Source organism: Branchiostoma belcheri, unplaced genomic scaffold (genome assembly GCF_001625305.1).
Source record: "Branchiostoma belcheri isolate BF01 breed outbred unplaced genomic scaffold, Haploidv18h27 scaffold32, whole genome shotgun sequence".
NCBI lineage: Eukaryota > Metazoa > Chordata > Leptocardii > Amphioxiformes > Branchiostomatidae > Branchiostoma > Branchiostoma belcheri.
Window position 1 is genome coordinate 1,932,496 of NW_017803932.1, and position 12,738 is coordinate 1,945,233.

At 40.3% G+C, this 12,738-nt stretch overlaps 1 protein-coding gene across 5 annotated transcripts in view; it reads left to right on the forward strand.

The window, feature by feature from the left end:
• The window catches only part of LOC109474822 (rho GTPase-activating protein 32-like), a 27,025-nt gene that overhangs the window by 4,229 nt on the left and 10,058 nt on the right, over positions 1 to 12,738 (forward strand). For 3 of the 5 annotated variants that reach the window (XM_019775227.1, XM_019775228.1, XM_019775226.1), the window contains 10 exons: positions 3,756 to 3,877; positions 6,014 to 6,196; positions 6,527 to 6,615; positions 6,793 to 6,877; positions 6,997 to 7,092; positions 7,507 to 7,644; positions 8,086 to 8,178; positions 9,420 to 9,542; positions 9,927 to 10,004; positions 10,272 to 10,362. In XM_019775227.1, the coding sequence (XP_019630786.1) occupies positions 3,815 to 3,877; positions 6,014 to 6,196; positions 6,527 to 6,615; positions 6,793 to 6,877; positions 6,997 to 7,092; positions 7,507 to 7,644; positions 8,086 to 8,178; positions 9,420 to 9,542; positions 9,927 to 10,004; positions 10,272 to 10,362 (1,039 nt within the window). In that variant the 5' untranslated portion in view covers positions 3,756 to 3,814. The other 2 variants (XM_019775229.1, XM_019775230.1) reach the window with 2 other exon arrangements.

Here is a 12,738-nt window from a genome sequence, read left to right on the forward strand (position 1 = left end):
GCCAGTGAGGCAAAAAGTGGGTGGTAGGTGGGTAATTGCCTACCAATAATTTGCATATGCCTACCAATAATTGATGTAAACAAAAACAGTGATTGCTCGTATTCAGTTTCGTTTTGTCATTCGATATTTGATGATTACAATGAATGTTGGTGCACTGAAATTGTGTCTAATATACTTACCGTTAATCATATGAATTATGAAATTTCTAATACTCGTAACAGTAAGGGATATTTTGACACACACGACATATTGAAGAAGACATTTCCTTCATTTGAAATGAACACTTTTTCTATTAGACCTTGACTTGGGGCATGGGAATTTTCTTGTCTTTGATTTGGCTTGAATCTTTCTTTTATTTTCTTTAACTTGACCTGCCTTTGATTTCCCCAATTCTATTGACTTATTTTCCTTTAGAGAAAGTATCATTTCCCCTCCTTGAATTCCATTATATGTCCATCCTCCATTTATACCACTGACTAGTAAGATAGTCCTTTGACCTGAGGTTGTTGGGTTTGTAAGTGTATACGTACAGGGTTGTTTGTTGAGCCTGATGCACTTGTGTGGCATGTATCAGTGTGACAGTTGCTGACAAACCAGCCTTCACACTACTGTTTTCGAGTCCTCCTACACACATATCTTACGTGGTTAGTGTACTGTACTCAGTTACACACCCCAAAGCTCCTTTTATGTGTTTATGATACCAGTACCAAATTACATCATTTTCTCAGTCTCCAACAAAATACATAATACCTTTTGAATAAATTACTAGTATCATTCAGTGAACATGAACATTTAAACCAAATACCGGTATGTACCCTTCCGACAACACATGTCTGATGGTATTCAGCTTTAAACCATAAAAAAATGTATACTCCATTGTGGGTCTCCTAGTAGCTTTCCTTTAGTACTGCAGTGCAGTGTAATGTCCAGTTTTCATACATGTATTTCCATTTGGAAATGCTTGGTCTCAATTATTTGTTGGTAGAATGTAACTTGAAAGCTCTTGGGGTATAGAAGAATTGGTATAATTATGCCCCCTTAGGAGCTTCTTTAGGAACTGCAGGGGCATTTTTGTCAGGATCTTTTTATACTAAGGTGCCCCCTATTGGCCCTCTTATGCATGGCATGCACAAAGACCCAAGTGAGTGAGAGTGCCCCAGTGGGATCAAAGGTTATCACAGCTACTGGAGCAAGGAGAACTCCAACTTCCCGCTAGGGTTATTACAAGTTCCTTGCACACTTCCTCTAATACCATTTATGGAACAACAATAAACCAACAAATGTTCAAAAAACTAATATTTCTTCAATCGTGGTGAGGACTTTTTTCTTCATTCGTGGTGAGGACTTTTCCTCTGATATGTTATTGGCTCCATTTAAGTTTCTAAATCCAGTACATGTATGCTTGGCATTGGATCAATTTCAACACAGCAAGAAACACTTGGCATTAAGTACACTGATAAACTGTATCATGAGGTCCACTGTATAAATGTGGACCGCAGGCCACATCAATGCACATGATAGTTTGGTCACATGTAGGTCAAGACACTGGTATGTATGGACTTCTAATGCTGCACAGATTCAGTAGGCTGGAAGATGAAGGGCAGGCAGTTCAGTAAAGACAGTAACATGTCACACTTGGCGCAATTATAAGGTATGAAAGACTAAAAAGTATGTCCAGTTTTGTTCTCCTTTAGGCCACACCAATTTAATTTCTTGGTTAACGGATTTTTCTAGAAAAATAATGGAGCGGGCGGGCGAAAAAAAATAAAAATAAAAACAGGCCTAGGCATCCTATTATGGCCCAAAATGGTACGATAGGAGCCATGAAGTCAACACACCAGGCTGGTTCAAAATTTAAACAATGAATTTTGAACTTTTAATGATACTACTGCATTGAAAGATGGAATGATTGTAACAAATAGTAAGAAAAGGACTGTTTTCAACTGTTCAGGGCAAAATATGAGCATTTTGCAGTTGATTCTGAATTTTTATTTTTATTTGCAAATCAGAAAAAAATGAAGCGGCGAATCCGTTAACCAAGAAATTAAATTGGTGTGGCCTTAGATTTACCTATGGGAAATGAGAAACTTCAAAGTTCAATTAACATTCTTTGTAGTCAGCACCTGATTACTGATCTGAATTTAGCTGTCTTCATTAAAACATCTCATAGATAGCAGCTATAAAAGAGAAACTGCAAAACCTCCAGAAACGAACATACATGGGCATGAAAGTTATAATATTATGGGGAAACAGAGATGTAACAAAATATACAAGTCAAATCTGCTCTATTTTAGCCATATACTAGTATTGTTATTTTCTCAGACTGGTTATGTGTCGATATTTCCTAATTTGTCTCAAGCCAGTCCCCTCATTTTCCTTGACTGGTATAGCAAGAAATACTGGTTTTGTACCAGACAGTACTGGTACCAACCCCAAATCTATGATGTAGCTGTGGAGGGGGCCCCATGCTGGCACTGGGTCAAGTGTAGTTAATGTGTACATACATGTTAATGTGTACATGTACTCTGTAAGTGCTGTCAGCCATAGGAGACTGATTAATGGTGTAATGTAGCACTCCTTTGTTGGGAAAAGCAAGGTCAAAGTCCATTGCCATCATGATCATGACTTGTGGAGGGCTGTAGTTCTCAGGTACAGGTGACATTAATTCTCTCCTGAACTTATTGTACATGACAGATTTTAATGAGTCATCAAAGATTCATTGTCTTGATATGGATTATGCAATATGTCAAGTTTACATATATTGTACAACAATTGGCTCTTAACAGGTGTAATGTGAGGCAAAGTGTTGTACGAGATAAGACGACTACCTAATTACATTAATCTAGGACAATCTACAAATAGATTCAAAGCTGTACAATATTGATAAAAGACTCAGTGTACAGTGTGAGGCCTTGTATAAGATTAAGTTACATTAATCTTGTGCAATTTTTACATGAAAAGTCGAAACAATAGTATACAGTATTGAGGAGAGACACAATGAAACGTTGTATGTCTACTATATAGTTCTACTATCATCAGTTCATAATATAGGTAAAATACTATCAGTAAGTATCCATGACTGTATCTGTTGAATATGATTTAGATTTTGTACATATTGAGGTTCTTTCATATAACATTATATGATTCATTGTATCATGTAGATTAAAATATTTCTTACCCTAATGTGTCAAAAAGGACCCTCTTGCCACTGCGCTGCAAAGAGCGTCATCTTGCACGTAGATGGTATGTCAAACTCCATGGAGCTGCTGGCATGGCAACAGCTGGAAAGGTCAACAGGGGTCAGGGACTGGTGTGTGCCCTCTGTCCTGGCATTTCAGGGCTCGAAATTCATTTTTGGGAATAGGTGCACTGGTACAGACAACCTAACTAATTTGGGTGCACAAAAAATTTTGGGGTGCACCGTATGATATTACACTAATGGCCAGGGCTGCTTTTGAAGTGTTCAAGGGCTAGGTCAGGGGCCGCATAAGTGCATAACTTAAGAACAAAATGTAATTCTCACTGCATCAATCCATATTAATGCATCAATACATTGAACAGGAAGACAAGGACTTTCTTCAGTTGTTGATGATCAGAAGCTAAATGGTTCGCATACTTTTTTTTAAGCAGGCTAATCTGAGAACCAGGAAGTTGAATTGAAGTGGCCTTATAAACATATTTCTGTGTCTCCTTCCCTGTGCCTACAGTTGCTGGAATGCTAAGTCAATTTGACTTGTCTGTTGTCTCTTCTACAGAAGGCCTCTGGGGTCAACACAGCAGTGCGCCACGTGTGTGAGGGGGCAACAACTGACCAATGGACCAGGAGGGGCAAGTGCACCCCAGGCCCCAGGCCGCAGTCGTGCCACAACGAGAGCGCGTAAGTAGGACGCCATCGTACCTTATGTGAGATATGCAAAATGGAGACAGGTTGACTATTGTAAGGGTGTTATGACATGATAAGTACTACTGTCAGGGTTCATAGGAATTACCAGCAAGATGGGCCACTGTATTGCTGTACAGGCCCAGCCAGAGAGTACAGAACCAACTAGTCAGGTAAGAAATGTCTGGTCTTTTAGACAAATTTAGGGTAGAAAATACTTCTACAACAGTGACCCAGAGTTCTAGTTTGTGTATTTTAGAGTGTCGGGCCATCACGCTATAATTTGCAACCACCATGCTAAATTGAGGACCATTATGTTTGTTTTCAACGAGTGTAATGGCTAGTATTTACATGACAATGTGTAATAGTGTCAAATGTGAAACATGCTTGTTTTGAAGGAACAAAATTCTCTAAATTATAACAAGGCTACCTCAGAGACTAAGATAACAGACTTACTGCTTTAATTTGTGTTCACCCTTGAACTGTTAAAGTTCCACACATAAAATAGCAGCACTGATAACTGAATGGTGAACACTGCATCAGGAATAACAGAAACACACACATACATAAACACACACACACTCTCTCTCTCTCTTACACATACACACACATACACCCACACACACACACACAGACATACACATACAGACACATGCACAGACACACATACACACGCGCGCACACAAACATAAACAAGCTCAAAATTGGAAATTTCAGGTGTCGTGGAAATATGCAGTCCTTGGCTTCCTGAATTTCCTTGTAATGTCCTTTGGCTCCCACTCATATTCTGAAACCTGTCATTCTGTCTATCAATTTTCCCTCCACCCATGTGCTGTCAACCTACTATGGACAAACAGTATACACAAACTCACAGCTCATCCATAGTGAGCCACCCAAAACAATACTTTTGTACTTGAAATAAAAGCAACAATGCTTCAGTCCCTTGAGGTAAAATATTATTACCATGTACATTGTATATCAAAGATTTGGAGACATGCAAAGACACTGTAGAGCTTACTCTGTTGATGTAAATCATGTATTGTTTGTCAGTGCTAGTGACGTCTCAAACAAAGACCACATCAGGTACATGTGAAGTCCAAACAGCTTCTCTGAGTAAATTTACTCTGCAACAGTCACAGAAGAAGGAAGTCCAAAGACGCCAAAATGCCTCCTAGTCCTAGCAGGAACACTGGATGTGAAGACTAGTAAACAGGACTGGTACGCGCTAAGGCCACGTAGAATGGCGTTACTCTTCCTACATAGATAATTTCTGAAGGAACTTCTAGTACTAGTAGTACATGTGCCATCAATACAATACTAAAATTGGGAGGATGGTTTGTTTTCTAAAAGATAAAAAACCTAGTGTCTTAAAAAGTAAAATATGCATACTACTTCACAGCATGTGAACCAAGTACCCTAAGCAATACCCTGACAAAAGCTATGTTACAAAAATTAGGTGACAATGAAAGAAGCCTAGACTGTTTCTGTAAATTCTGTGACATCGTACACAAAGACCTGTGACGTCATATCCAAAAAAATGGCATGTAACCCGCGATGTCAGGAATTTTCCTGTCAGACAAAACCTGCACAGTGAACATGAACCAGAGCTGTGGCTCCCGCAAACACAGTGGGACATTCCTTAGATTCTTGTCCACATTCCCATTTAAGGGTTACTATGACTTATTGTATTGTACTTCAACACACTACTTAGATATCTCATACCAGCTCAGAAAATAGCATTTAGAAATAGTCATGCCATCAATGATCAAGTATCAAATTTATCAACCCAGGATTGAGGTGTCCCAAAGTTAGTTTATCCCTAGAACTATAATGCATTGTGGGTACGAGTACAGTACATGGGCATCCTTAATACTAGATAGCTTGAAATAATGCTTGCAGTTAGATGTGCAAAGGTTACGTGTGACAGGTCATTCACTGTAATATAATCAGATTATGTCATAAGGCCATTGGACTTCTGTTAGTAATCTATCAATAAATATCAAAACCATTGATCGCTGACATATACCCTGGTATATTATGTGACTAGATAGAAGTTGTTACTTAACTGATGTTGAAAGTTGCCTATCAAAGATTTGATTTCAAGATATCAATGCCATTGGGGTTTGTTTGCAGAACCCTGAGGAACTTGTTGGCCTGACCAGAATTATGGGTAGTTTTGAGTTGTTTGAGGAGCCGGCCTTGCAGCCGAATCCGTGCACCAGTACCACAACTAAAAGAGCCACGCGCGCCACAGGAGTGTATTTTGATGACGATGGTGATTCTCCTCTGACTCACTACATTCAACATGGATCGTGGGTAAATATTCCCATGTATCAACTGGTGGCAGTCGGCTGTGGTCTGACATCTAACCCTGCTTGTAACGCTGGTGTGGAGAAAGCTCTTTGGCTGGATAAGGTGTACTAACTGTTTCAGAGCTGCAAAGAGAAGTACTGGTATACCAATCCTGGCTGTTCGTCAGCATTTCAACCAATGATACAATAGCATGGCAATTTTGACCGAATGACAGGCTGGAAGTCGAAAGGTCAGGCACAGGAAATGAAGTCACGACGATTGAAAATACTTCCTGGAAGTCCGATTTTCTTGTTTCTGTGTGTAGAGTGACAGTTATGTCGTATGTTCCCCCAGGCTGGCTCTGATACAGTTGATGGAAGTCCTCAGAGATGCAGTGTGACAGTTCCTCGTCCTACGTCTATAAAAGTCAAGACAATCAAACGGTACGTTCAATTTCAACATATTCAATATATTCTTGGTAAGGCCATAATGCCATTTCTGTAATGTGGCTGTGTTAGACCACCTAGCAGAATTGTGATAGTGGATGTTACATCCTCAGGATTGTCAATGATGCTAATAGGTATTTGTAAGTTATCCTCACCAGTGCCTTTTTACTACAGGATCCATGAAGGCAGTATTCGATTCCCTAAGATAGAGGACTGTGCCCACTTCCACTATGAGTATGTGGACATTGGTCAACTCCAGGTAAATATTCTTTTTCAATGCAGTAACAGTAAAGAAAATGATAGTCACTACTTATTTGCATGAAATATTGCTGTTTTTTTGTACATCAAAAGCTTGACTGTATGGATGTTATTTGGCAGGTTGCTATGGGGGATGAAAGTCCAGACTCCCTCAAACACAACGGTATCCCTGAGCCTCACAAGGACACTCTGTACCTGGTCTCCGTGGAGTGTCAGGTACGTATGCATCAAATGGAACTGAAAATGACAGAATGCAAATACTTAAAGTTGTGAAATGTTTTAGTTTTATTTTATTTTTGCAGTTTTTGCAGTGACTTCTTACCACAACATTATAACCGATAACACTACATTTTCCATTGCCTATCCCTCTCTCTCCTTCCCTGAACTATACCTTGCATGATAGTTTTGGCTACTTGAAGGTGACACATGGCCATACCACTTCAGTTTCTTTGGTTAGGAGGTACCTATGCTTTGGACGATTAATGTACACAAAATAGATCATCTGTTTAATAATCTTTTTAACAATTTCTTGGCCTAGGCAAATTTTTCCAGAGAGATCCAGTTTTCTGTATGATTTCATATGATTTGCAGTCTATAATTGAAGGAAATGCTTAACTGTTTGATTTTCAGGGTAAGTCCTGGACTGTTCAGCACAGCTATGAGGACTTCCGTTTCTTGGACAAACACCTGCACAGCTGTATCTACGACAGGAAGTTCAGCCAGCTCACCGAGCTGCCCAAGGGCGAGGCCATGAAGGAGAACATACAGGTAAAGAAGTCCAGGGGAACTGCTATTGGAGACCCTTATGGAACTTCTAGTGGAGACCCATATTGTCAAGAAAGGGTCACACATTGTTTCCTTTTCTCAATATACACAATCCCATTTAGTTTGACAGTAACACTAGGTTGTTGTGTTTAGAGGAGGGAGATGAGTAATATTTTTTAATAGATTATTTGTCAATGAATACATGATTCTGAAAACTTAATGCAGAATCCCACAGCTCAGCAGCCCAAAACAATACTTTCATATGCACGGAAGTAATTATTAAAAAGCAATAATTATGTGTCAGTACCGAGCCTTTCTGTGAGGGTGAAACTATGTTACTGTGAGTAATTACTTGTTCACCATGTCATTTGGAGTACTAGTGATGACTCACCAGCAGGAGTAGGTTGTTATTAACATGTTTCTCCCCTCCCCTGCGTGTCCCAGGCGGTCAAGCAGGTTCTGTCCAGGTACCTGGCTCGACTGTCCCAAATCACCGGCAACCTGCTGAACTGTGGACCAGTTCTGAACTGGCTGGAGGTGAGAGCACTCTTCTGGTGAACACTTCTGCGGACACAAAAGAAGACACAATGCACATTCTAGTCAGATTACAAGATGTGTAGACTTACAAATAAAAGGCTAATTAGCTCATGATTTGCATAATTATTTAATTATGTCAGTCATCATGTAAGCTATGTATCATGCTAAGAATCATGACAATCCATCAACCACTTCCAGAGTTATCACCTTCCAAGTTTCAAACACATATTGCCTCCGTAGTTAAAAAAAGCTGTTCAGGGGCCAATATCTATACCATTACAAGGCCAAGAAGTATCTACAATAAAAAAATCATGACTGTAGCATGTCCAGAGCACGAGAAATCAAAACCAGAAATACTGCTGCACTACCACAGGAAGCCACCAGATGTTCCATAATTCTTGACCAGTCCTTCGTTTCGCATACATTTTGCCACACAACAAATATAATAGGGATCCATCCAGAACTCCAGGAAGTGAATGGTATCTGAAAAACATAACCTTCTTGGCAGCGGTAATGATGGGGTAATTATTGTAGATGAGAGGGATCGTGAGGACAGGTGGTGTCGTTCCTGTTCAGCTCAGACACAGCAGGTGCCTGCACGAGTCTGTTCACCTCAGTGGGCGATGGGAAGTAGATCTATGGCAGGGTCTGTGGTAAGATAATGGTGGAGGGGAAGATGATGTTTGCTTGGGAGAAGGGGAGTGGGGAGGTCAGTCTCTTACCTCTGTGGAGGACTAAATCTGTCAGAGGTGTAGTTTTTAGTGTGTGTGTCTGATTATGAATACTGTAGTTATGACAACTCAAGAAGCTATGTGTGGGTATTGTGATAACACTTGGAATTTGTGCAGGTCTTGAAAAGACTAGCTACAATGTATAGTATATGTAAGGTCAAGGTTGATTTTGTGGCTTTCCTTGTGGCTTTCCTTGGTACTGCTGCAGAACTTTACTACTGATTTTTGTATGTTCCGTTCTGGATATGCTTTATATGCTCTTGTTTTGGGGGGTGGTTTTGGTAGCTTTTGTAGCTGGGAAAAAGTGTTGTATGTATGATCCCCCTAGCAGCTTCGTTCCAAACTGCAGTGGCTGTTTTCTTTGGACTTTTAAGGTAATATAACTCAGGAAACAGGCAATGGATTTTTAGCATTTGAGGCATGTGGATAGGTAGCTTAAATACCAAATTGTATATAAATTACACGTACACATGTATTGTCCTGAAATCGTTATGACTTTTGTGTCTCCAGTTGGACAACAGAGGAAACCATCTGATTGCGCGAGATGAGTGTGCCATCAACGTCCCTGCTGTTGCTGCAGCGCATGTCATCAAAAGATACGCTGCTCAGGCTTCCGACGAAATTTCACTCGAGGTGAGATGGTACAACTGATTACTACAAGTATAACATGCAGTGAGTGGGACATGTCAGTGTAAGAAATGTTGAGCTGATTGATCCTCCCTTGACAGAGTGACCATACAAACGTATACCTCAAACTCATCAAAAGAACTGAGAACAATTAACCAATAGAAGACCAGGATTCTTTACCACTATGAAAACCAGTCCAATAGGATCTCAGGATTTTCTGTTACTATGGAAATCAGTTATGGTAGTAGGAAAAATTATGTTTTTGCTGTGTTTTAATTCATGTTATTTCAAAGTTGCACAGTGAAAACCTCCCTTTCCTCCTATCATGAAATAGAATCACTGTGAAAGTTCACTATTAACAGTACCCTGTTTCTTGTTTGATGCCTACAGGTGGGAGATATTGTATCAGTGATTGACATGCCGCCTACCCATGAGACCTTATGGTGGAGAGGGAAGAAAGGCTTTGAAGTAGGTCCAGTCATGTCTTTAGACAGTTTTGTGCATGTTTGTTTTGCATAATGGTGAAGTCATTCATCATAGGTTGTGGTGAGATTTTTCATGTCACATGATTTTTAAACAGGCTGTGACAGAACCAACTGCATACAAGGATCTAAGAATGACTTGTAGGTTACTGTTTTCCAATATATAGCTATATGTATATTCTTGTATATTAAATGTTTATAGATTAATATCAATGGAGGTTACATGTTAAGATGTTGCACTTGTTTCTTTTAGGTTGGCTTCTTCCCCAGCCAGTGTGTGGAGGTGATCAGTGACAAGGTTCCTCCCAGTTTTAATGTGCCCACACGGAGGGCCATCAAACCAGGTACAGTCTTCCATTCTTCTTACAGACACAGCATACAACAATCAATCTCATTGTCTACATGCAGTAAACCTTAAGATACACGTATGTGTCTACATATTGTTTTGCTGACATTCAAAAGCTTTTCAAATTCAGGAACTAAAGAAAAACACTTAAGAAGCAGTTACACCATAGACCACAAGTCATGATCATTCCACAAGCTTGCTTTCATGTTTGACTGAGTTTAGGGTTGATGTTTTTGTTTTAAATCCCATTTATACAGTTGAATGTTGTCCACCTTTGTCTCTACCACACTGAATGTAACATGTCTTGTTTCTGTATATACTGGGCCCTCTTAGAAATCCAGTTTAAGCGGCTACCCAGCTGTGTTATGATGATATAGATATTAGATAAATCCTGACGTGGCCACTGTTGGAGAATGATGGACTCCTTTCCAATACTGTGCCCTAGACACAGTTGATTAACAACCCAATGCCTTTTACCTTCATATATGTAATGAGAGCTGTACGAATCTAATTTATGGCCTTCCTGTGAAAAATTAAATGCATAATGCTTGTACAGACTGTTCCTGTACATGTACCTGTGTGTTAAGAGTGCTCTCCTGACATGGCCACTGTTGTACTAATGGCACACCTGATGTTTCTCTACCCTGCGTGCGGCTGTCAGGTTCCCGACCCCGGTCCTGGGCAGCGCCTGCACCTGCTCCCAGCTGTATGTCACTAACAGTTGTTCCACTTCCCTCTGTGTCGCTCCGTCCTATCAACATCTTCAACACTCAGATCAAATCAGCCTTACCCACACCACAACATCTTTCTAAACAAACCCTCCAATTCCATGTGGGATGGTTTTTAAATTTTTTTACTCCGTGAAGGAGGTCAGGACCTCCGGACGGAGTGTTGTAATCGGCTGATTTTTCATGTTCGCAGTCAAAACACTGGGTTCTCTTTGTGTAATCGGCACGCAATTTTATACGCCGTCTGCGGGCATGCCCGTGTTGATGCACGAATGTGTATTTTTGCCGTTGCTGCTTTCGCGGTCAATGTAATATCGCAGACGCACCCCTACAATTACGAGGCGAATTGGAATGGTCCAGAAAAACGCGTTGTTTGGAATAGCAGTGGGGTTCAAAAAAGTTCATGCAGATACGGGGTGGTTTTTATAAGTGGTTCCAGATGTTTTTGCCCATGGTTAAGAGATGCCAAGTTTTTTGGAAGATGTTCGCAGCCAAAACGCATTCTTCCGTACGTCGCATTTCTGTGTAATTTCGCATGTGGTGTTGCATTATGTCCGGGATGATGCACGTCTTTTTATTTTTACCGTAGCTGTTTTGATATTGGAGTAAATGCTTATTTTCGAAACATCCCCATTTCTTTGAAATGGTTTCGTCCGTTTATGCAACTGTTACTGCGCTAATGACGACCAGTCGCGCTGTCCTGATACACCGCGAATGTGCGAGTGTTCCCTGTAGACAGTCCCGGGAGTCATTTTTTTGCACATTCCAGGAGCCAAACCAAAATACGTTCATGAACCGAGTCCAAAAAACCGAAACGTGAAAATCGGATGATCGGACCTGATGTACATTTCTCTTTCTATAGATTGTACACACAATACACACATCTTTAGATAATCTGGCCATGGCAGGTTAAAAAAAAAGTAACCCTGAATCATACTAGATTAGCGTAAATGCATGTTAATGCGTTCAAAACAAGAAAAAAATTGTTTCCGGGTATTAATCTCTTGAATCACGGCGCTGAATATTGACGCAAAAATATTTCGGGCATCGCGCGCCCTTCCCGCGTCACGTGTAGGCATCTCGCATCTCTGATTGGTTGTTGCGTCTTAAGATGACTGAGCCGACGCGCGTTTAAACAATTTTTCTTTGTTCGATTTATCACACTTCACAGAGAATTGTCGCCAATGGCTACTTCTTTTTGTTGCAATATATAATACTTCACGGAGAATTGTCGCCTATGGCTTCTTGTTTTCTTTCAGATTGAAAATTGTGGCTGTTCAGAAGTGAAATACATGTAGTCCGCACACTGTACCATGGCCGTAGAACACAAGTGATGGGCCGGATTGCCACAATTTTCCATCTGAAAATACTGGTACCCAGCTAAAAAAAAACTGACTCCATCCCAAATGGAATTGGTTGGTTTGCTTTACCAAAGTGAGACATTATGGTTTGAGTAAACTTCAATGACGGAAGCGATATGGCTGATTTAGAACTGAGTCTGGAAGTGGTTGATTGGATGGGCTGTGTGTATGTGGTCTGTGGGCTCTGTGATTCGTCTGTTATATGGTGTGGCTGTACTGTTCTGATCTGGTCAGTGTTAACTTACATGTTGAGTTATAACTGTTGATGTTCACCTTTAGTTCACC